General features: G+C 45.6%; 1 protein-coding gene and 1 long non-coding RNA gene across 8 annotated transcripts in view; one reads left to right on the top strand and one right to left on the bottom strand.

Moving 5' to 3' along the window:
- Positions 1 to 21,063, bottom strand: part of XPO6 (exportin 6) — a 104,934-nt gene that overhangs the window by 56,978 nt on the left and 26,893 nt on the right. For 4 of the 7 annotated variants that reach the window (XM_086692602.1, XM_086692601.1, XM_086692605.1 and 1 more), the window contains exons 2-6: positions 15,536 to 15,626; positions 12,172 to 12,284; positions 11,170 to 11,367; positions 5,962 to 6,121; positions 3,937 to 4,032 (exon numbers count right to left, since the gene is read on the bottom strand). In XM_086692602.1, the coding sequence (XP_086548728.1) occupies positions 3,937 to 4,032; positions 5,962 to 6,121; positions 11,170 to 11,367; positions 12,172 to 12,284; positions 15,536 to 15,626 (658 nt within the window). The remainder of the gene's footprint in view (positions 1 to 3,936; positions 4,033 to 5,961; positions 6,122 to 11,169; positions 11,368 to 12,171; positions 12,285 to 15,535; positions 15,627 to 21,063) is intronic. The other 3 variants (XM_086692603.1, XM_086692607.1, XM_086692608.1) reach the window with 1 other exon arrangement.
- Positions 664 to 12,800, top strand: LOC147573035 (uncharacterized). Its single transcript, XR_015245599.1, has 2 exons — positions 664 to 831; positions 8,368 to 12,800. It is a non-coding gene; the product is annotated as an uncharacterized LOC147573035 (long non-coding RNA).

The following is a 21,063-nucleotide window of genomic DNA, read 5'->3' as shown; positions in this document are numbered from 1 at the left end:
CAAAAATTGTATTTTAAACAAAGGGGAAGGAATTACCACAGAACAGACACTGCTTCATGCTGCATTTCCAATGCAAACTTCAGAGAGCCTGACAAGCTACCTATGCAACAGGGTAACATCTTGGTTGTAGAGCCTGTGAACGACCGGCTTCTCTGAATCAGGCCAGGCTCTGGCAGCAATGTGCATCCCTGCCGAGAGGTGCCTGGACGACTCTGGTGCATTTACTCACTTGGAAGTAACCCAGACAGGTCAGACATTCATGCAAAGATCCCCTGGGCTTTTTTATTTTTTTATTTCTTCGTTTCCTAATCCAGGGTTTCTCGACCTCGGCACTACTGACATTCGGGGCTGGATAATTCGTTATTGTTCTGCGCATCGTAGGTATCTAGCAACACCCCTGGCTTCCATTCATCAGATGCCAGCAGTACCCTCTCCTCTCTTACGCTGGCCAAAATACTTCTCATGTTGCCAGCCAGATATCCCCTGCAGGGCAAAATCACTCCCCACTGAGAACCAGGGATCTCACTGCAGCCTCGGTCCAGCGAAATGGAGAGAAAATCCAGTCAAGGAGCCCTTAGGCTAAGAAAATGAGATCACAGGAGTTGAGTGACCCTCCCGAGAGACATCTTCCTCTAAGCAGCTTATAAGGGAATACGTGACAAGATTTCCAAGTGCACAAAGATCTGCAATCTGCAAAGTGTGGGAGAAAACAGGAAGGCATAAACTGGTCCCCACCATCTGAGCTCTCTAACGTACCTGCACCCTGGACTCTTGCCATCACTGGTATCCGCACAGACCCACACTGGACAGTACACATCACGCCGATGAAAGGTACGGTCTCAAGTTTTATTGCAGAACAGTGAAAGCTAACTCGGAGCTGCAGTATTTACACCATTTCATTTTGTTCCCCGCTTCCCCCACCCCATCTGTCCAGGCAAGGAGAGGGGAGGACGAGCAGAGGCTCTGAAAGCAGGAGGGCTGAGGCTGCCCGGGCGCAGCAGGAAGCCGCAGCCCCAGCGTGTGGAGGGCACGGTCACGTTCAGTCCTCAGAGCACTGCTCCTCCTCTCCTGCTCCTCTCACAGCCCAGGACGGCCGCAGTCCGGGAAGGCGCCCAGCAGATGCGCCCAGCAGATGCGGGGTGGCCGGGGCTCTGAACCAGGGGGAGGGGGAGGCAGAGAGACGTGGGGTGAGCGGCCGAGAAGGCAAACTTCGGCCGAAGACCGTGCGCCGAGGCCGCCCCTGCTCCACCACTTACTGGTGACGTGATTTCCCCCATGAGCCCCAGTTTCCTCATTCGTAAACGAGAGATGAAACCGTCATCTACTTCACAGGATTCTGGTGTAATGAGGCAAGTTTCAAAGATAAGGCAACAATTTGAGGAACTATTCTGAGAAGCAGACCACAAGCACCCTTCAAAGCTTTTTCTATCTCCAGACTGCCAGAGTAGCCACCGCAGGGACTCGTCCGCGGGCTTTGTTCTTTGAAAATGATCAGACAAAAAACGATGTTACCAGAAAGTATCCGGGGGGGGGGGGGGGGGGGGGGACTCCCCACCGCGGAGGGATTCGGGGATTCCGGCAGGGATTGCCCATTAAATAAAGGTTGGGTGGGGTGGGTATAGGAATTATCTGCTTTACTCACTGGGCTCTAAGGTTGCTCAGAATAATTTTTGTCCCTAACAGCAAGTTTATTAGGTCAATAAAGCTCAACAACTTTTTAGAAATTTTACTGCTTAACTTGGTGTCTTAAGTGCACAAAGGCAGTTGAGCAAAACCATCAAAATAAATGTTAATTAACTCCTCAGCATCATCCAAATAACGGAACAAGATCCAACAGCTTCACTTGCAACTGTCAGAGAAAAAGGCATGTCAAATGAACATGCAATCCTGTATTTTTTTTAATGTTTTATTTTTGAGAGAGAGAGAGAGAGAGAGAGAGAGAGAGAGAGAGAGAGAGCGCGCAAGAGAACATGAGCAGGAGAGGGACAGAGAATCCAGAGCAGGCTCTGTGCTGCCAGCAGCGAGCCCAACACGGGGCTCAAACTCACAAACTGTGAGATCGTGTCCTAAAGCTGAAGTTGGACGTTCAACTGACTGGACCACCCAGGTGCCCCCTATTTTTTTTTTTTTAAGGGGAAGTATACCAGCTTGCTTAACTTCCCAGGCTCCAAACAGTCTCCATTTGTTTTGTTCTTTCTCAAATACTAAAATTCAAGACTTCAAAAATGTCTTAATACTGTCTAAGAGGCAATTCTCAAGAAATACACACATTTTTAGGTTTTGTTTATATGGAAATGTCAAGTTGGTTCATACTGTATTTTACCTAGCCTCATAAGCAAAACTTAGGCAACACAGAAAACAGGCAAGAATGTATTTTTGATTTGTATTATCTGATATTCCCCAACCTGGCCTCCAGGAAAATAAGTCTATCAAAGCATAAACTGAGTTCGCTCAGAACATGTAGCTGAACAAAGCCAACTAAAACATACCACTTTTGGCATTGGAAAATGATCTCAGAAAAACAAGTTTTACTAGAGTAAACTGCTAACGAAACTGGATGCTAAGCCACTATTCAACCACCTAAAACCAAATCCAATTCAACAGAACTGATCTTTGCAAGCTACTATTTAAACAAAATGACATATTCTAAGATCAGCTAACCTGCAAGAGATTCCAAAGTGTACCCTCATGAAAGCAAGGCTCTGCCTCATTTGCAGTTTTTCCTTTAATCATCATGTATTGCAAAATTTAAATCTGCTAAGTCATCTCAAATATCCACGTTGAAAATGAAAGTCTGCCACCAAGTACAAATAAAGTTCAAATCCCTGTTGGCTTTTAAAACACTCTAAAGCTCTGTAATAGTGTTTCATCTAAGAAGTCTGACAAGTGGCTAACAGTTTTTAATCCAAGTATGACAAATGGAATTTGGAATAAATTGGTAGACTATGGGCAGTCCTCAAAACGTCATGCTGTATTTTCAGCTCTGCGAGAATTTCAGCTTCCACATACTAACAATAACAGGCTACATGAAACAGCTCGGGCTTAGAGGTGTCTGATTTCAACAGCCCATTTCCCGGGGTAAAGGAGAAAGATGGAGAAATATTTCCCCTCAGCCATACCAACCAACCTTTACAGCAGAGGAAGCAACAATATGCAATTCACAGGATATACTCTAAGCACCTGTGATCACTTAGTGTAAACACAAGCATTCAGAAACGAAAAGTTTCTGCTCAGACACATTTCCTCTTTCTATCCTTGAAGTAGCCATTTTTAGGCGAACTGCACTCACTTCTGAAAGACTGATTAATGTAACTGTGGATAATCAGCCTCCAGTAAACCACTTAGTGACACTGTAAATATAGCCATGCTTTATCAAATTATTCTGAACTGATCTAAGTTGATGGTGATGTGATTACTGCACACTGGCCCCATCTTCCCTGAGCCCCAAAGGGAAGAAAGCATTCCACATCCTCTTCTCCCGTGTGTCGTGCCGCCCCCCCTACCCACCCCCCGGCTTCAGGAAGCCAACCAGCTCCTCGGACCTTGACCCCTGCATAACTGCAAAGCAGACCTTTCAGGCTCACGGGCTCATGCCAACGTGAGCATGAGCAATACAGCCATGAAATCTGAGAAAAAGCAAAAAACAAACCAGGAGGGACAACACAGTTATAAGCTGAAGGGAACGGAAGTAGATGACAGAACATCAAAGGTGCCATTTTTCTGATGGGTAAGGAAGAAACAATGTATGTTGTTCAAAACGTTACATTAAGGAAGTACAAGTACTTACAAAGAACCAAGTAGAGCTACCTACTCAGAAAACGTGGGCAGAGAGGCCAAAAAGTGATGAAGGAAAAATCAGCATCTGTATCTGGCATAGATAAGCAATCGCTACCCCATCGAGCCCCCCAAGTGCATTTAAAAAGAGGAACAGCATACGTGGTGGGCAGACCGTACCACTTTCTCCTGAGGTCGGGGATGGTGGTGGGGTGGCAGCAGTGACACTGTGCTTGTCCCAGACAGTCTCCAAGATACCTAGTGAGGAAGGAGAAATGGAGTTTAAGAGAGAAATGAAGTCTAACCTATGAAAGTCAGATTTAAAAACAGATCTGATCCCTTCGATCAAACGTCAGTATTTAAACCTCCCTCTCCCGTAGGTCCAACTAGACGCTCCCGGACACCACCACCTGGATGTCCTAAACTCAATTCATCTTCCCCCACAAACCTGCCACTGCTGCTCTTCCGCCCCTCCCCCAGCCAACAGCGTCACCCACCCATGGAACATGGCTTCCCTCCGGCCTCCGCTCTCCCACCCGGCCCCACCCCCACCTCCATTCAAAGGCTGCGCACACTCAACGGGGTGCTACTCCTTCCACACCAGCTTCTGAGCTGCTCTCCTCCTGCCAACCCGAGCTGGACCTTTCTACCAGGCTGCTGCCTGTCCATCCCTCAGAGCTCCACCCAGCCGCCATCGTCCCCAGGAAGTCTCATCTGCTCGGTTCTGCCTGTGAGTAAAACACACCTCTACTGAACTCTTAACACACTGGCTTTAGCTGTCTTTCTCCCCAACTCAAGTACCCCTCATTAGAGACAGGGACTGTGTTTTATTCCTCTCTGGACCTCTTTATGAAACCTACTGCATAAGATGATCAGCTGTAAAAGCTTTTGAAAGTACGGTGTTTTCAAAACATTTAATACTATAACATGGATGGGCTTTGAAGTATCCCACTAAGAAGGCCACATAGTGTATGATTTTTTTTTTTTTAAACGAAAAGGCCAAATAGGAAAATCCATAGAGATGAACAGATTAGTGGTTGCCAGGGGTTGGAGGGGGAAAGGGCAGTAATGAAAGTGTTCTGGAATTAGATCGCGTGATCGTTGCACAACCTTGTGAATGTATTAAAAACCGAGTTGCGACACCGTCAGATGGTGGATTTGACGCTACGTGAATTAACCCCAACTGAAAAAATTTTAACGTCTTCACGGCAGGACACAGAGGTATCAGACATGATCCTTAACTATAGAAATATAACATCTAGTTGGGGGCATCACTGAACGTGCTCTGAATGAACAAATGCTCTGAGGTGTGGGTCTCCCCTAGGGACGTGGGGAAGGACATGGGGCAAACGACAAGTTTACTTTTGATCGGGCATTCTCAACCGATTTTAAGTGACCACTGCATGCCCAGCACTTTTGTAACACAGACAAAAGAAGCAAGTTCCTAGAGATCCGAGAGGAAGTCTGGGCAGAGGAGCTGCAGATAAAAACTGTTTTTTTCTTTTTTTTTTTTTTTTGCGCTGCGGCATTCCTTCAAGCAGCAAGCGGGCCCCCGGCGCCTCAAGGGCCCCGAGACTAGGGCTGCACCTGCTCCTCGTACAAGCAAGCGGCAGGGCCCTGGCGAGCCAGCATGCTCCACCCTCGTCCCGCCTTCCTGTCTCGTTGTGCGGTTTGCTTTTGCTTTCTGTTTATTCTTACTCCTCACACACGGTTACGAGGCTCTGATAAAACAGACAAGATGATGAGCAAAATGCTACTTACAACCACGACCAGGCGCACGGGGTGCGGATGCCACATCTGGTCTCACCTCCCTGAGCGGATTTTGAAATTTCCCCATCCCTCCTCCTCCAACTTCTCCTGATCTTATATTCAAATTATTTTACATGAAGTGCTCGCCACCCACCTTACTGAGCATGCAGCGCTTGGCATTTCAATCACATTCCCATGACCTGATCTCTACCTCATTAACGACAGTGACAGTGAGGACCGATTCATAAAGACAGTAAAAACAAGTAGGTTACGAGCATCTGGGGAGGTCCTACCACGTGCTGGACACGAGGCTCAGTGCTGACGGCACACGCCACCACCACATTCTTTGTTTTTCAACTCGGCCACAGTCACAAGCAAAACTGCTCAAAAGTTCAGAGCACCACCGCCAGTGTCCCTTGCCTCCACCGAACGGCTCACCTGTCAGCAGCCCGAGCACAGTCTGCACCTGGTCCAGCAGCAGCTTCCGCAGCTCCTCCTTCCGAGCCACGCTGAGGTCCTCACGGGGACAAGCCAGCTCTTCTGAAGTCGTCTTCAACATGATCAGCCCGAGGGGGGTTGTCACAGGGGACTGGATCAACTGCAGGGAAGAAGAAGTTCTGAGCAGACTGCCCAGCCGATGGAAGGACGAGGAGGACCACGAAACATTAAACCCGTGAGTCCCTCCATGCGTTTAATTTCACAGGAACGGGCCGCATAAATCAGTGCTTCAGAGTGCATTTCTGTACGTTTTTTACTGATTCAAAGTACGTTCTCGTTTTATTCTAAAGACAAAACTCGAACCATGAACACAATGCTCTTTTACACCTAACACGACAATTTTTCTACATGTCCAGATTCCCAACAAAGCCCTGGTCCCTTTGCCCAGATTCGTGTATTAGCAACAAGGAAATGTGTGTTATCTTTTCAACATTCAGGGGTTAAATCAATGTTACGTTTCTAAGCTTTGCATGCTCCATGCAAGTTCAAGATTAAACACGTGGCAGAACAGAAACATGCATAATGAGGGCTACGGTTATAATTTTGCAAATACCTACATAGAGATTTGAGTTCTTTTTCTACCACCTACAATATCCACTACACTGTACTAGTCGCCTTAAGCAAGAGACAGAAAGAAAGGTACACCTTCAACAGCATTAACACTATTTATGTCTCTCTAGTCAATTTCTCAAAAATTCAGTGTTACTCACTAATTCAATTTACTTTTTAGTTTCCAGAAATGGTAAAAAGCTGCCACGAAAATTCTGTGCAGTTCTATGCTACAATCTATACCAGAGTACGTACACAATTGAAGGAACACTTGACCATCTTCTTTGATCACAATGAACTTTAAAAATCACTCATTCTCTGATACAAATAAGTTGTTTATTTATTCAGTCCACAAAAATCAGAGAAGAGGAGGGCACCAGGAACTGCAGCCGGACAGGATAGAACCCACCTTCTCCGCTTCAAGCAATACAGGGCACCTGCCTTTCCCTTGCAAACAGCTCTCCCCTCTGAAGACTAAGGCAAAGCTCATCCCAAAGAGCAGGAAATTCAGGGAACTGAGGATAAATTCAACTGTCGTTGGGAGCAGCGTGATGTAAGACAAGTGGCAATAAAGGGCATGCTGAAAATGCTCTTATTAAATCAATTATCTTGGACACTGAAACTTCAGATACAGCCTCCACAAGTTTTCTCTTCTTTTTGTCCAAGTTTGGGCTACTTCTAACAACGTAAAAGAAAACGCAGCAGGAGGAACAGGAAATCCCTGAAGCAACTTTTCTTTACTGACCCTTCATAAGCATCTCTTCCCATCCGGAGGCCTGTGGGTTATCAATCTGTACTTTAAAGATTCCCATTACGTCCCCCTCTTTCACTCCCGTCTTTCTCCTCTACCTCTTTCTGTGTCTATTTTCCCCCACAGCCCTCATTCTTACTCTCTTGGCTGGGAATGCTTCGTATTACCGACTCTTCCAATTTGGCAGTAAATTTTTCCTGTAGGTGTGAGATGCTCTGTGCTCCCATAGGAAAAAAAATCCTACGCTATGGAAAATGTATCCAAAGCCCTCCCTTCTCTCATCGTTTGGGAAAAGGGGAGACAGGCAAAAAGCCAACTGAAAACGAAAGTTATTCTTTCCTGAAAGAACAGCCTGATCAGGGGTGCCCGGGTGGCTCAGTCGGTTAAGCGTCCGACTTCGGCTCAGGTCATGATCTCGCGGTCCGTGGGTTCGAGCCCCATGTCGGGCTCTGTGCTGACAGCTCAGAGCCTGGAGCCTGTTTCGGATTCTGTGTCTCCCTCTTTCTCTGACCCTCCCCTGTTCATGCTCTCTCTCTCTGTCTCAAAAATAAACATTAAAAAAAAAAAAAAAAAAAGAACAGCCTGATCAAATATTTTTCTCCTCACCAGCTTTGTGTCCAAAAAGCTTGTTTGTAAACTAGCATTTCTCTCGACCATCTTCACATATATAATTTAATCTTGTAACATTGGTAATTCTCTGCAATTTACTTTAACAGAAAATAAGCACTTTTAGGTTGAAGATCAAGTTCAGATCCTTTTTTCCCCCCTCAAGTTCAGGCACTTAGTGTGAGCTTCTGAAAAGGCTCAATGATTTTTATTACACCACCCAACCAGAAAAGAAATGGTAATTTTTTTCCTGTGCTGCTTACCCCTTAATTACCTGGTGCCAGGCACAATGTGACCACAGGTTGAGCTTAGGAGATTTCAGGAATCTGAAGAACAGACTCTACAAAGCTGTGATATTTGGCCTAGTGTATGGGTGGGAGGTGGAGGGCAGAGTGGGGGCAACAGAGGTCAGTTTCAACTTCAGCTATTTCCTTTTCCAGTGGCCTAGAAAGGGCAAAGCCAGCACAGAGAACTCCAAGTATCCCGCTGGGGCCCCAAATCAACTCCTCTCTGCCTGGTATGGTGGTCACCACAACAATGGCATGAACTGCATAGAGGTCCACCAAACTGTCAGTTAAAAAACAAAACAACAACCACAAAACGATGCACCCCAGACAGCAAGCGGACCGTGAGGGAACTGAGCCCGAAAAAAACCTCTTAGAGATGGCTTATTCAAAGGATCAGAGGATGGTGAGGATGGTTCCAGAACTGGGCAGCTCTCTACCTGAAGAAAAGCTTACTTTATTATCACTACCAGACACGTCTGCAGCGGAGCACCATTATTCTTGACCTGGCTTTCACGCCACTGACTGCTTCGTACGGATAAATGAGAAGAAGCAGAGCGCTACTACAAGTGGAAGGATTTGAGAGATCACTTACTCCAATCCTCTCGTTTTACAGAGAAGGAAAAGGAGGCTCCCGGAAGCAGAAGGAGTGGCGAAACCCAGAGATGATTTGCGACAACAGACGCAGACCCCACACCCGCTTGCCCCCTTCGCTGCTCTTTCCGCTATGGGGCGTTCCAAAGTCACAAAGGCTGCATGAGGTAAACGGAGTCATTTTTGAAGGGGTGCAAAGAGGGAAGTGGTAGAGAACAGAGGGCAACAACTAGCCTTTCTAAACCTCCCTGAGCACTTCGCCTAAAAAACGCTCTTCCAGACGGTCATTTGTTACCATTAATCATATTTCAAGGATTGACAGGAAATCTGTTCTCCATCGAAAGGAGTGATCCCAGCCGGGTGGGAACACGGCTCCCCCGACTGCTACCGGCAGGACCGGGGGCCTCCGGCTCACAGTCCACTGCTGCTTCTCACGGGACCTGCCACTAACCGACCCAGGAACGCAGTCTCCCTCCAGGGAGGCCGTGGAGAGTGACCACAACTGTCCTCACCTTGGAGTGAAGGCAAATATACCACAGAGAGCCAGCAAAACCTCTCCCCTCGTGTCCTACCCCTTCGGGCCCGCCAGCCTCCTTGCCATTCTTCAGGGTCCTTGCACCTACTATTCCCTCTCCCTCCAACACTGTTCCCCTAGATACCCACATGGCTCACTCCATCACTTCCACTCAGGCTTCTACTCGAATGGCTGCTCCTCAAAAAAAGCCTTCTCATCACGCCGTCTAGACAACACCCCCAACGCTCTCTTTCTCCTTGCCTTGGATTTAATTTTCTTCATAACACTTAGAAGCACCTATAAGTCTATTTGTTTATTGTTTACGGATGTCTCCTCCTTGAGATTATAAGCTCCAGAAGGCAGAGCCATTGTTTTGTTTCATTACCATCTCCCCACACGTTTAGTTAGCGCACGGCTGGTATTCAACAAACAACTTACTGAGTAAATGCATGAATCTCCTTTGAAGTATCAACCCAATAAACCTTTAGATAAATGGAGTCACTACACAAAACAATACTGAATGAAGAATTTCTGTATCACTTTGAGGCAGTCTGAGAGAAGCAATAAGGATGCTCTATTTTTTCTTAGTTGCTAAGAAAGAATTAGTTTCTAATTCTTTGTAACAAGAGCAGACAGAATGTTAGAAAATCCTGAGCCTACAGTCACCGAGACACTAACTTTCAAAGAATTTTATTCTATAAACGATACCTAATGCCCATTTCCTGTATACCCGTGACTACCTCAATAATATGAAAGTGTTTCCAACTTCCGCATAGGATTCAAATGAACAACGGCATCTCCCGCTTGGCTTTTGGGTCCCACCTTTTGCCCTGATGACTTCCAAATCCTGACCTGCGCCCCGACCACCTTCCCGAGCCCCAGATCCACAGCTCCCAATGTCTCAGGTAAAGAAGGAGGGCACAAATACTAAGTGCCTTTTCTGCCAAATTGAATTCCCCATCTTCCACCCCAACTCATTTCCTCTTCCTTCACCCCTGGCCTGGAGAATCTGCTATCTGAGCCAGAAACCGGGAAGGCATTCTAGATCCCGCCCTTGCCTCACCTCCACCACCCAGTCACTAACCACAGCCTCCTGACTGGGTCTCCTAAGTGCCCCGCCTCCACCCGCCAGAGTGGGTGGGGGGGTGGGGGCCAGGTCCTCACGGTAGCTCCTATCTTTCCAACAGCAGCGTCAGGGGTCCAGCCTCGCCCCTCTTCGATCCACACCCCATACTGTTCCAGAGTTGTGGCTCCAACACGAAAATGTGGCCCTGTCTTCCCCCCTTCTACACACTTTTCATTAGCTCCCACGGAAGGACTATAGGTTACAAATTGAAGCCCCCTGCAAGAGCAGGGCCCTTCCCGGCCTGGCCCCAGCCCATCAATCTGGTCTCTTACTCCAGCACCCCACCGCTTCACCCAACAACACTGAGGACACCTCAGCTTCTGGGGTCTGCTGGCTGTATGCCACCGTTGCACGCCACACACACTTCCACAGTGTCGGACGATCGTTTGCACAGCTATCTTCTTACTAAAGCGTAACCGTCAAAGGCCTCATCCATGCACCCCAACACCTGGCACAGGACCTAACAGGCTTTCAGATCTTTGCTGAACAAAATTTCCCATGAGGTTAACAAAGCGACTGGGTTATCCACCCCCCCGGCCCCGTCCCCGTTCAACAAGCACAAAGGTACATGTCTCAAGAACACGAAGTGGATAATTTGTCCTACGATGACCTCACTACCGCAGTTCCAAAATGCTAATCTGAAAACTCCCCCTCAAGACAAGGAAATAATCACTTCTACAAACAAACAGTTTATGAGATGAAGTTTCCTTAGGTATATCCTTACCTGTAAAATGTTCGTAAAAAAGTCATGGTAGAACATGGGCCAATCTTGACGGCCAATATCAACAATAACTTTGCAGAGCTTGTTCCGGATAAAGTAAGGTAAGGTTTTGTGGTGAGCCAAAAGGAGTTTGGGCAGGCAGCTACGGATTTCCATCTTATCTTGAGATGGGACCCCAAGCCACATTTTATTGATCAGATTCTGAAAAACAAATACACATCTTCTAAGTGAACCATCTGTACACAACAATAACCGGCTTTCATCCAACGGTTAGCTACATCATCTCAAACAAAAGACCCTGCTTTTAAACAAAGGTTTAGGGCAATTTAGCAATAAGAGTACTAGGAATATTCAAACCCTATAATACAACAATCCCATCCTCAAAAGATCCACTAAATAACTTCACAGAAACAAAAGGCTGCATGTGCAAAAACTTTCTATTACACCACTGTCTCTGATGGCCACCAAAAAATGAAGAAAACAACTATAATGTTCAACAACAGGAGGACCACTTGGTGAATAATGGTATAACCACTTATATAGGAATATAATATAAAGGCTAAATGGGGGGGCGGGGGGCAGAATACAAAGAGGCATGAGCAACATGATTATAATTAGGTTAAAAAGAAAAGATATACACAGGAAGACAAAATTTGGAAGAGTTAAAATAAATGAAAATGTTTCTGGCTGGGTAACAGCATTATGGGTATCACCTCTCCTCCCAAACTGTTTCTCTTTCATTACCTTTCTCTTTTAAATGATGACGTGAAAGGCAAAGTTACACGTTACCAAACCAGCCCTGCCTCACCTTTCTGGGCTGAAGATGGAAAGGTGCCCCAGAAGCCAGACATCTTGACGGGGGCGGCGTGTGGGAGGAAGTCCCTGAGCTGAGCTACTGCTGTTTCCCTGTCAGCTGCACCTCAAAGCTAAAGTCTAGTGCCAATGACCTGGCGTCGTGACTACAAAAGACTTTTCAGAACAGTATAAAGGCATCTGACAACTCACCTCAAACACCGTTAAACTGTACATCATGACATAGTCATTCCTGGTGCTGGAGAGGAAGTACAGGCAGAGTCTCCAGGCTCCTATTTGCTGGGCAAAGTTATCAAGAAGCTCCTCTGAAAAAGTTAAATAGCAACAAAGAAGGCTATGAAAAAGACATGAAATTAACACATGGCTGGGCTGTCTCATCAGGTTTTTAAACACACATCTCTCCATATAATTGAATGGCCCCCAAAACAATAGCAAAATCCAGCTGCGTCTTCGAGATAGAAAGGACAGACTGTACAACATTTTTCTGACTCTGAGGTGACAATGAACATGGACAATGTGTTCAGCCATCTACAATCCAATAGCCTAAGGGCACTAATTGAGGCAGAGAAACTTTCAATGATAAAGTTCTTACTTAGCCTAAAGTGATCCAAGTATCATTTTACCTTATAAACGAAGGCTAATTGTTAACCTGTCTCCTCTGGGTTACAGGCTATATGTATTTCCTCAGGACTCAACAGTGTTCACACAAACACACACAAAATGATGGCTAGAGAAGCGGGACAAGAAAACATTAAGGCTAACCTTATAAACACGGGACAGGAAAAAAATGCAAGAGGATTACAGACGGCTAATTCTCTGTATTTGGTATTCGTGTGGTTTCATTCTAAACTACCACATGAAAAACGGTAAGTAAGAGCAGCAATCACGGGAGTTACCACGAGCAGCCCTGTCCACATCAAATCAGTTAGAAACGGTTTTCCCCCTCCTGAGGCTCCTGGTACCGCCAGCCAGAAGCCCAGGACAGCAAGCACTGAAAGTCTGTCACCACGTTTCCGAACACACTGCCCCTTAGTCATCTTGACCTGCTACACAGGGCATGAAATACAAAACAAAGGGGGTAAAAAAATTTTAAATCAAAATAAACATAAATTTAAAAGGTTAAAAAGGAAGTTTAAAAATAGAAAAATTTTGAAGAGTAAAAGGATGAATAAAAGGCAAACAACCCCCAGAGATTCTAGGAAGCCCCTGGAAAAGCAGGAAGGACCCTAAGATCACTGCTCTGCTAGCAGAAGACCTCACTGTAGCAGCCTTATGGTTAAGTATAAGCTTGTATGAATCCCAGAGCAGGAGTCAAACTGGAAAGAACGAGCTCTGGCTAGAAATGAGGAACGCCGGGCTGGAGACTGTGCTGCTCACTCATGGAGTCTGATTCCGAGGGATCACTGCTCCTCTTTGATGCTTCGGCTTCCTCCGCTGTGAAAATGACCAGACTGTCCCTTGAGGTTCCCTGCTAACAGCTGTACCTCTAGAGTACTAATAACGCGCCTCCTTTCCGCCACCTCGCCAGGAAAGTTAGTTTATCCTAAACTATGGAAAAGGAAGCACGCGGTTCCAGCCCACACACTCAAACAAAGCTCCAAAGACTAGGTACAAAGAGAAGCCAACTGAGACACACCCACCATATAGAACCAAACCCCTGGAGACTCTCCTTAGCCTGTGTTTAAATTAGACATTTGTAGTATCTGGTTATTTAAAGCTATTTTAAAATCAGATTAGAATACAAGTTTAGTTAAGAGGTTCCACTTTAAATTCATGAACACTGAAGGTGAGCAATATTTGCTTGGCAAACCAAAAACTGAGAGAAAACCCAGGGTGCCTGGGTGGCTCAGTCAGTTAAGGGTCCAACCCTTGACTTCAGCTCGGGTCATGATCTCACAGTGTGTGAGTCCGAGCCCTGCATCGGGTTCCGTGCTGACAGCGTGGAGCCTGTTTGGGATTCTCTTTCTCCCTCTCTCTCTGCCCCTCCCCTCCTCAAAATAAATAAATACTTTTAAAGAAAAATTGTTTTAATTGAGAGAAAGACCAAAACCACTTCAATTATAAGCTAAAAATAGGACTTCAAAGATATTAGTGTTGGGATATAGCAGATTGATGTAAGAGAAAGATCCTTCACCTGCTTTGGTAAAAATCACCAGTTGTATTTTTACTGTTAAGTATAAGGTACTTTGGCAGCATAAAACTAACAACGATCCCTTGTTTATGAAAGCTCTGGTTCTCTATAGACACTCCGTCAGAAAAGACAGGCATATATGGGGCAGGCCCAAAAGAGAGCACCAAGTTTAAAAGTAGAAGAGTAAAGAGGCGCCTGGGAGGCTTAGTTGGTTATGTGTCCAACTGTGGCTCAGGTCATGATCTCACGGTTCGTGAGTTCGAGCCCCACGTCGGGCTCTGTGCTGACAGCTCAGAGCCTGGAGCCTGGATTCTGTGTCTCCCTCTCTTTCTCTCTCTGTCCCTCCCCCACTCACACTCTGTCTCTCAAGGATAAATAAGTAGTAGTACTCTCAAGGATAAATAAGAAAAAAAAAGTAAAAGTAAGAAGTTCAACTACCAGAAGCTGATATGATGCTCAAAGAAAGCAAGAGAAAAAGGTCTACTGGCTACCTGGAAATCCAGACCTTAGTCAAACCTTGGACCAAAGGCAGAAATCAGCCACAACACCCAACTGGCCAACATGACTTAGAGAAGCCAAGTGGGGCAGAGAAATGGGCCTCCAGAGTCCTAGAGACACGCAAAAAGGCCTCCCTGGAGGTGAAAACAATGAATGTAAAGTTATAACCCAGCAGTCAAACATCCGAGGGAAAAGCTTTTAGGTTGGGACAGAGAAGAAAACATTTTCCATTTTCAAGTTCAGGGGTTAAGTGAGGACTCAGAGGGGGGAAAAGAGTGCTCTAGGACCACAGTGCAGCATGTCTCTGAGGCAGAGATATGACAGTTCACAGTGTGCTTCAATGGATAATGCTCATGTAAATGAATATGAAATTCAAAAGGAAATTCTAGAAGGTGCTGAGGTTCCCAGGAGACCCAAGGTAATTATATCTTCATCTCTGTTGTTTGAAGCCTTTATTCATCACAACTTGCAGAATAGGGGAGACAATCATAGAGATAAAGATGTAGCAGCAGCCCCCAAGGGAATACCAGTTACATAAAGGACCTCTAGGCACCAGATAAGGTTTGGATTGGACTTCTACACACCAAAACCATGTCGTTCTGACACTTTTAGGAGCTGTTTTCTTAAGGTAACAGTCACGGGCTTCTGTGACAGAAGTTCAACTTTGCTGAAATTAAGAAGAGAGCGGCAGGAGGGGTTTTCCACACTTGGCCAGAGAGAACCCATCACCGTGGATTATGGAGGGCTCCGTGAACCACAGCCCTTGATTTACAGACGCCACCGACCAGCAAAACAAGAGCCAAAAAAAGCCAAGAATTTAAGGGGAAACAAGCAGGCCTGACCGGCCCAGGCAACCGACTCCTTCCTCCTCACCACACACTTTGTGTGTTTGAAAGGACTCTTGGCGACGCTCAGCACTTCACTTACCTATCTCACGTTTTCTTTCGTTGGTTGTACAATCGTGGAAGAATTCTGTCATCAGACTTTCCAATGCCCTGAGGGAGGCTTCTTCAGAGGCCTAACAAAGGTATTTAGGAAACAAAAAAAAAAAAAAATCAGTAACCGTGTCTCCAGTTCTACTTTTCTCAGTTCCCTCCAGGTCACATTCAACAGCAATAGTAATTTACTTCCTCAAACATCTTGTTTCAACATTCTTCAAATACATGGGATTCAGAAAAACTGAAGGGAATTTCCCAGCTGGCTCAAAACCCAAATTCTGAGTGTATTCTACATATCCATGCTACCGTGCAATCGATTTTCAATTATTTATGCTAAGGCAAAGGGAACAAATGACTCAAAATTTAATTCTGGAAGTATATCGAAAGCAAATTACCAGCCCCTGGCCCTGACTGAATAGGCAGAAGAGACCCAGGGAGAAGGTCAGGGCTCCCTACAGACTTCCTGTCAACTATACATTTGCCCCAAGTCTAAACAATTAGCCATATTTTGATTCACAACAACTGCAATCAAACTGCTGCATGGATTCCTGGGGATTGTTGTTGAAGGCCCTTCAGAAGCCACACGTTCTGACAACTGTCCGTCTCGAATGAGCAGCCACCAGAGGCTAAGGCGAAGGCAGCTAGGAAACACACTGAGCAGCAACCCCCAATCAGCACATCCCAGCCACGGACCCACAGACAGGCAACCGCTGGGCAGAACCGCTCAGGTGGAGAATGAGAGGGGAGGTGCTGTCAGCCCCAGAGCCCACCGTCTCCCTCTTCCCTCTGGGGCTCCAAGCCCACTCCCTCTTCTCCCACTCATGTAGGGGCATCGTTTGCAGCAATGAGTTTGGGTCCGCCCTCCTTCACTTGCCCATCTGCGGGAAGGCGAGCATTCCTAGACCATTTCTGAATCTGCGCTGGCATTACGTACCCAGAGACCATCAAGAGCCAAGAGCAGTTCTGATTTCTTATCTCTTCATTCTAGTCTCCCCGCTCCTCCCTCCTCCATATCCTCTCCACTGTCCCCACAGTTAAGAGCTGATGATAAAAATTGCATTTTAAAGCAAGCCCACACCCAAATGTGTTATGTAATCAATCTGTAATGTTACCAGAGGCCTCCACCTGGCAACCGACTTTTGAAGACCCCGAGGAACTGGGGCCATCTCTGTGGCAACACCGGCATTTCTTGGGCCTGGTACCAATTACAGGGGCCGAGTCAGGCTTACACCAGCCCGTCCACATCAACTGGCATGCACAAGCACACCACAGAGCACACAGGGGTCACGTTCAAGCAGTGCCAGGCACGGCTGTCCCTCCCATGCCGCAGTCATACGTGAACGGCTGCGTGATGTGTCATAATGGCACGCTGAGTGAGGAATTACTGTACAATAGTTATAGCACTTGGGATTTGTCTGAAGTTTACAGCTATGATCAGGATTGGCCCCTCTTACTCTGTTTTCAAACCGATGCATCAGTTCAACTGAAAAATATCCTTGGATTGCAAATTAAGCTATTTTCTTTTTAACATTTATTTTTGAGAGAGCGCAAGCGAGCACGACTGTGGGGGAGGGGCAGAGAGGAGATAGAGCATCCGAAGCAGGCTCCGAGCCGTGAGCACAGAGCCCGATGTGGGGCTCGAACTCACGAACTAGGATATCGTGACCTGAGCCAAAACCAAGAGTCAACCACTTAACCAACTGAGCCACTCAGGTGCCCCTGCAAATTAAGCTATTAAAAACTACGTATTTTAGGGGGCCTGGCTGGCTCAATCGGTAGAACACGTGACCTAATCTTGGGATCATGAGTTTGAGCCCCACACTGGGCATGGAGCCTACTTAAATATGTGTGTGTGTGTGTGTGTGTGTGTATGTACATATACACACACATTTTTTTTTTCAAATGGAGAAATAACTGGAAGGTCAGACTAAAATAGCCCACAATCTTTTTTAACCTGTTTTCAACTTTTTGTGTTGATCGAAACATCTCACTGTTCTCGCTTTCTAAGTAAATGCTAAATATTCAAATTTCTAAAATGAATTGATGTAAGTAAAAGAATGCTTTGATCTGTTTCATAAATCGACTTGGTATACCCATTTGATTCGGGGGAAAAAAAAAAGATTTGTTGGGGCACCTGGGTGGTTCAGTCAGCTGAGCATCAGGCTCTTGGTTTTCAGCTCAGGTCACAGATCTCACGGTTCCTGAGTTCAAGTCCTGCATCGGACTCTGTGCTCACAGTGCAGAGCTGGCTTGGGACTCTCTCCCCCTCTCTGCCTCTCCCCTGATTCCTCCCTCTCTCTCAAAATAAATAAATAAATAAATAAATAAATAAATAAATAAATAAGCAAGCAAGCTTAAAAATGTTTTGTGAAAGAAAAAAAATTTGTTGTTTTATTCAACGTTTATTTATTTTTGGAACAGAGAGAGACAGAGCATGAACGGGGGAGGGGCAGAGAGAGAGGGAGACACAGAATCGGAAACAGGCTCCAGGCTCTGAGCCATCAGCCCAGAGCCTGACGTGGGGCTCGAACTCCCGGACCGCGAGATCGTGACCTGGCTGAAGTCGGACGCTCAACCGACTGCGCCACCCAGGCGCCCCAAAATTTGTTGTTTTAAAAACAGTCTGTGGGAAAGATCTGAAAGAATCAAAGGAAAATCTCACCATTTAACTTACTGGCAAAAAAACAAAACTTAACATAAATTAAGAGATACCTGTTGAACCTAGGTCATCTATTGAGTTAAAAACAAATCAGTAGTGGGGCGCCTGGGTGGCGCAGTCGGTTAAGCGTCCGACTTCAGCCAGGTCATGATCTCGCGGTCTGTGAGTTCGAGCCCCGCGTCAGGCTCTGGGCTGATGGCTCGGAGCCTGGAGCCTGTTTCCGATTCTGTGTCTCCCTCTCTCTCTGCCCCTCCCCCGTTCATGCTGTCTCTCTCTGTCCCAAAAATAAATAAACGTTGAAAAAAATAAATAAATAAAAATAAATAAAAAAAATAAATAAATCAGTAGTTCCTCTGGAGTCAAAATGGGTCCTTGAAAATTAAGGACACATCTTCAAATCACACCTGCTCCACAACTTTTTCTTGTAGTGAATCATTTCAGGGTAGATCCTAGAAAACACCCGAGCTCAGCACACTGAGGCAAACCACCACCAAGGTCTAATTTGTACTGGTTCTTCAGGGACAAGTTTGTGAACTTGACAATCACCAGCCTTGTATTAAATGCTGCTGGGACAAGTTCAGGACAATCTCTCCAAAGAACGCACCTCTAACTCCACTCCCGGTCCCATCCACCCTCACTGCCCAAACCCAAGCTAACCTTCCAACAGAAAAGTGGACAGATGAAAGCATCCACATGGATCACAGGATGGACGCTCCCCACCGAGTGACGGTTACACGAAAAACGAAACTCCAAAACCTAACCCAGTAGTATCACCAGGAGCTTGCCAATAAAAACAAATAGCATGCTGTTTACATTTTCAATCACTTCTACGACAGCAATATTAACACCTACGTCACAATGACCCACGTAAAGCTACTATGTAAACTCTAAAGAATTACCTAATTCATAGTTATGGCCGCTATCATTTTTATTTGGTCTTAAATACCAAATGAAAACAAACCAAAACAAAAAATTGAAGTGGTAGGCCTCCTTTGAAACTGGAGATTCATGCCCTCAGGCTTTACGGGCTTTGTCCAAACATCTCTAATGAGGCTTTTCCAACTGGATTTCAAAATGAAACTATGTAAAAGTTTACAGGAGACAAAAAGGAGATCAAAGTCATATACACAGAACAGAGATGTAAAGACAGAAAAGATAGGTTCAAGACCAGCAGACAGCTCGAAGGATACTGGCGAATTCCTCCCGACTGGCAAGAAGGCTACTGGAACCTTTGCCAGATGTTTCAAGGAGGGGATGAAGTCAAAATCCAGATTGCTGTGGGTTTAGGGATTAAAGGCAAGTAAGGAAGTGGTAAGATTCCGTGCAGACTTCACTTTCCAGTAATGAAGGAACAAAGGACATAAAACAAAACCCACGTGCCATGATGTGGTAGGAAGAGCAGGCTCCAATTCCCAAAGCCTACTCAAGCCCTGTAGTGACTAACTTATGAAGCACACTCAGGACTCAATACACCCAACTGCTTCCCAGCTTGTGCTTGGGATGTAAGATCCGGATCTTGAAGAACTAAGGAAAGACAAGATTAAATTAAAACCAAGTAAGACACATTCACACAAAACAATTACAGTTGGACAACAGATATAAAATGTGAGAGAGAAAACAATAAAGCTTCTAAAAGATAACGTAGAGCATCTTCATGACTTTGGGGTAGGGAAAAATTCCTTGAAAAGGACACATAAAAGCACTAAACAAAGGGAAAGATTGATAAATCAGAATATTCATCAAATGGCATAAGGAAGAGCACGCAAAAGCAAGCCACAAAATGGGAAAAGATATTTCCAACAGAGGACTTAGAGTACAAATCAGTAAGGAAAAACAAAGGATTCAACTTTTTGACAAATAGTTAATTCTAAGAAGGTATTCAAAAAGCCTATTCAGGGACACCTGGGTGGCTCAGTCAGTTGAGCATCTTACTCTTGATTTCACCCAGGTCATAATCCCAGGGTCACGGGATCGAGCCACACATCAGGCTCCACACCAAGCATGGAGCCTGCTTAAGAGTCTCTCTTTCTCTCCCTCTGCCTCTCTCTCCCCCATTTGCACTCTCTCTAAAATAAAAAATAAAAAATGTTAAGCGTATACAGAAAAGAAGTGCTCAACCTCATCCGTTGTCAGGAAAATGCAAATTCAAACCATGACGGCACTATGCATCTACCAAAACGGCTAAAATTAAAAGGACAAGAACAAGAGTTGGTAAGGCTGTTGAGCAGTTAGAACATGCACATACTGCTGCCGGTGAAGCATACACTGGCACAACCACTTCAGAGAGTGGTTGAACGGTGGAACAGAAGAAGATAATTTGCAGGTGACATGCCCAATAAAGGGTGAGCATCCAAAATATATAAAGAACTGATACAACTCAACACCCAAAAAACAAACAATCCAATCAAATAATGGTCAGAAGACATGAACAGACATTTCTCCCAAGAAGCCAGAGATGGCTAGCAAACACATGAAAAGCTGCTCACCATCACTCGTCATCAGGGAAACACAAATCAAAACCACGATGAGATACCACCTCACACCTGTCAGAATGGCTCACATTAACAACTCAGGGATGTTGGCGAGGATACGGAGAAAGAGGAGCTCTCATGAACTGTTGGTGGGAATGCAAACTGGTGTAACCACTGTGGAAAACGGTATGGAGGAGTATGGAATATTACTCAGCCATAAAAAAGAAAGAAATCTTGCCGTTTGCAATGACATGGATGGAGCCAGAGAGTATGATGCCAAGTGAAATACGTCAGTCAGAGAAAAAGACATGATTTCACTCTTATGTGGAAGTTAAGAAACAAACAAAAATGAGCAAAGGAAAAAAAGAGAGAACCAAGAAACAAGAC

This window comes from Puma concolor, chromosome E3, assembly GCF_028749965.1.
Source record: "Puma concolor isolate L17-30 chromosome E3, mPumCon1.1.hap2, whole genome shotgun sequence".
NCBI lineage: Eukaryota > Metazoa > Chordata > Mammalia > Carnivora > Felidae > Puma > Puma concolor.
The sequence above is the reverse complement of the archived record's forward strand: the minus strand, read 5'-3'. Positions and strand labels throughout refer to the sequence as shown.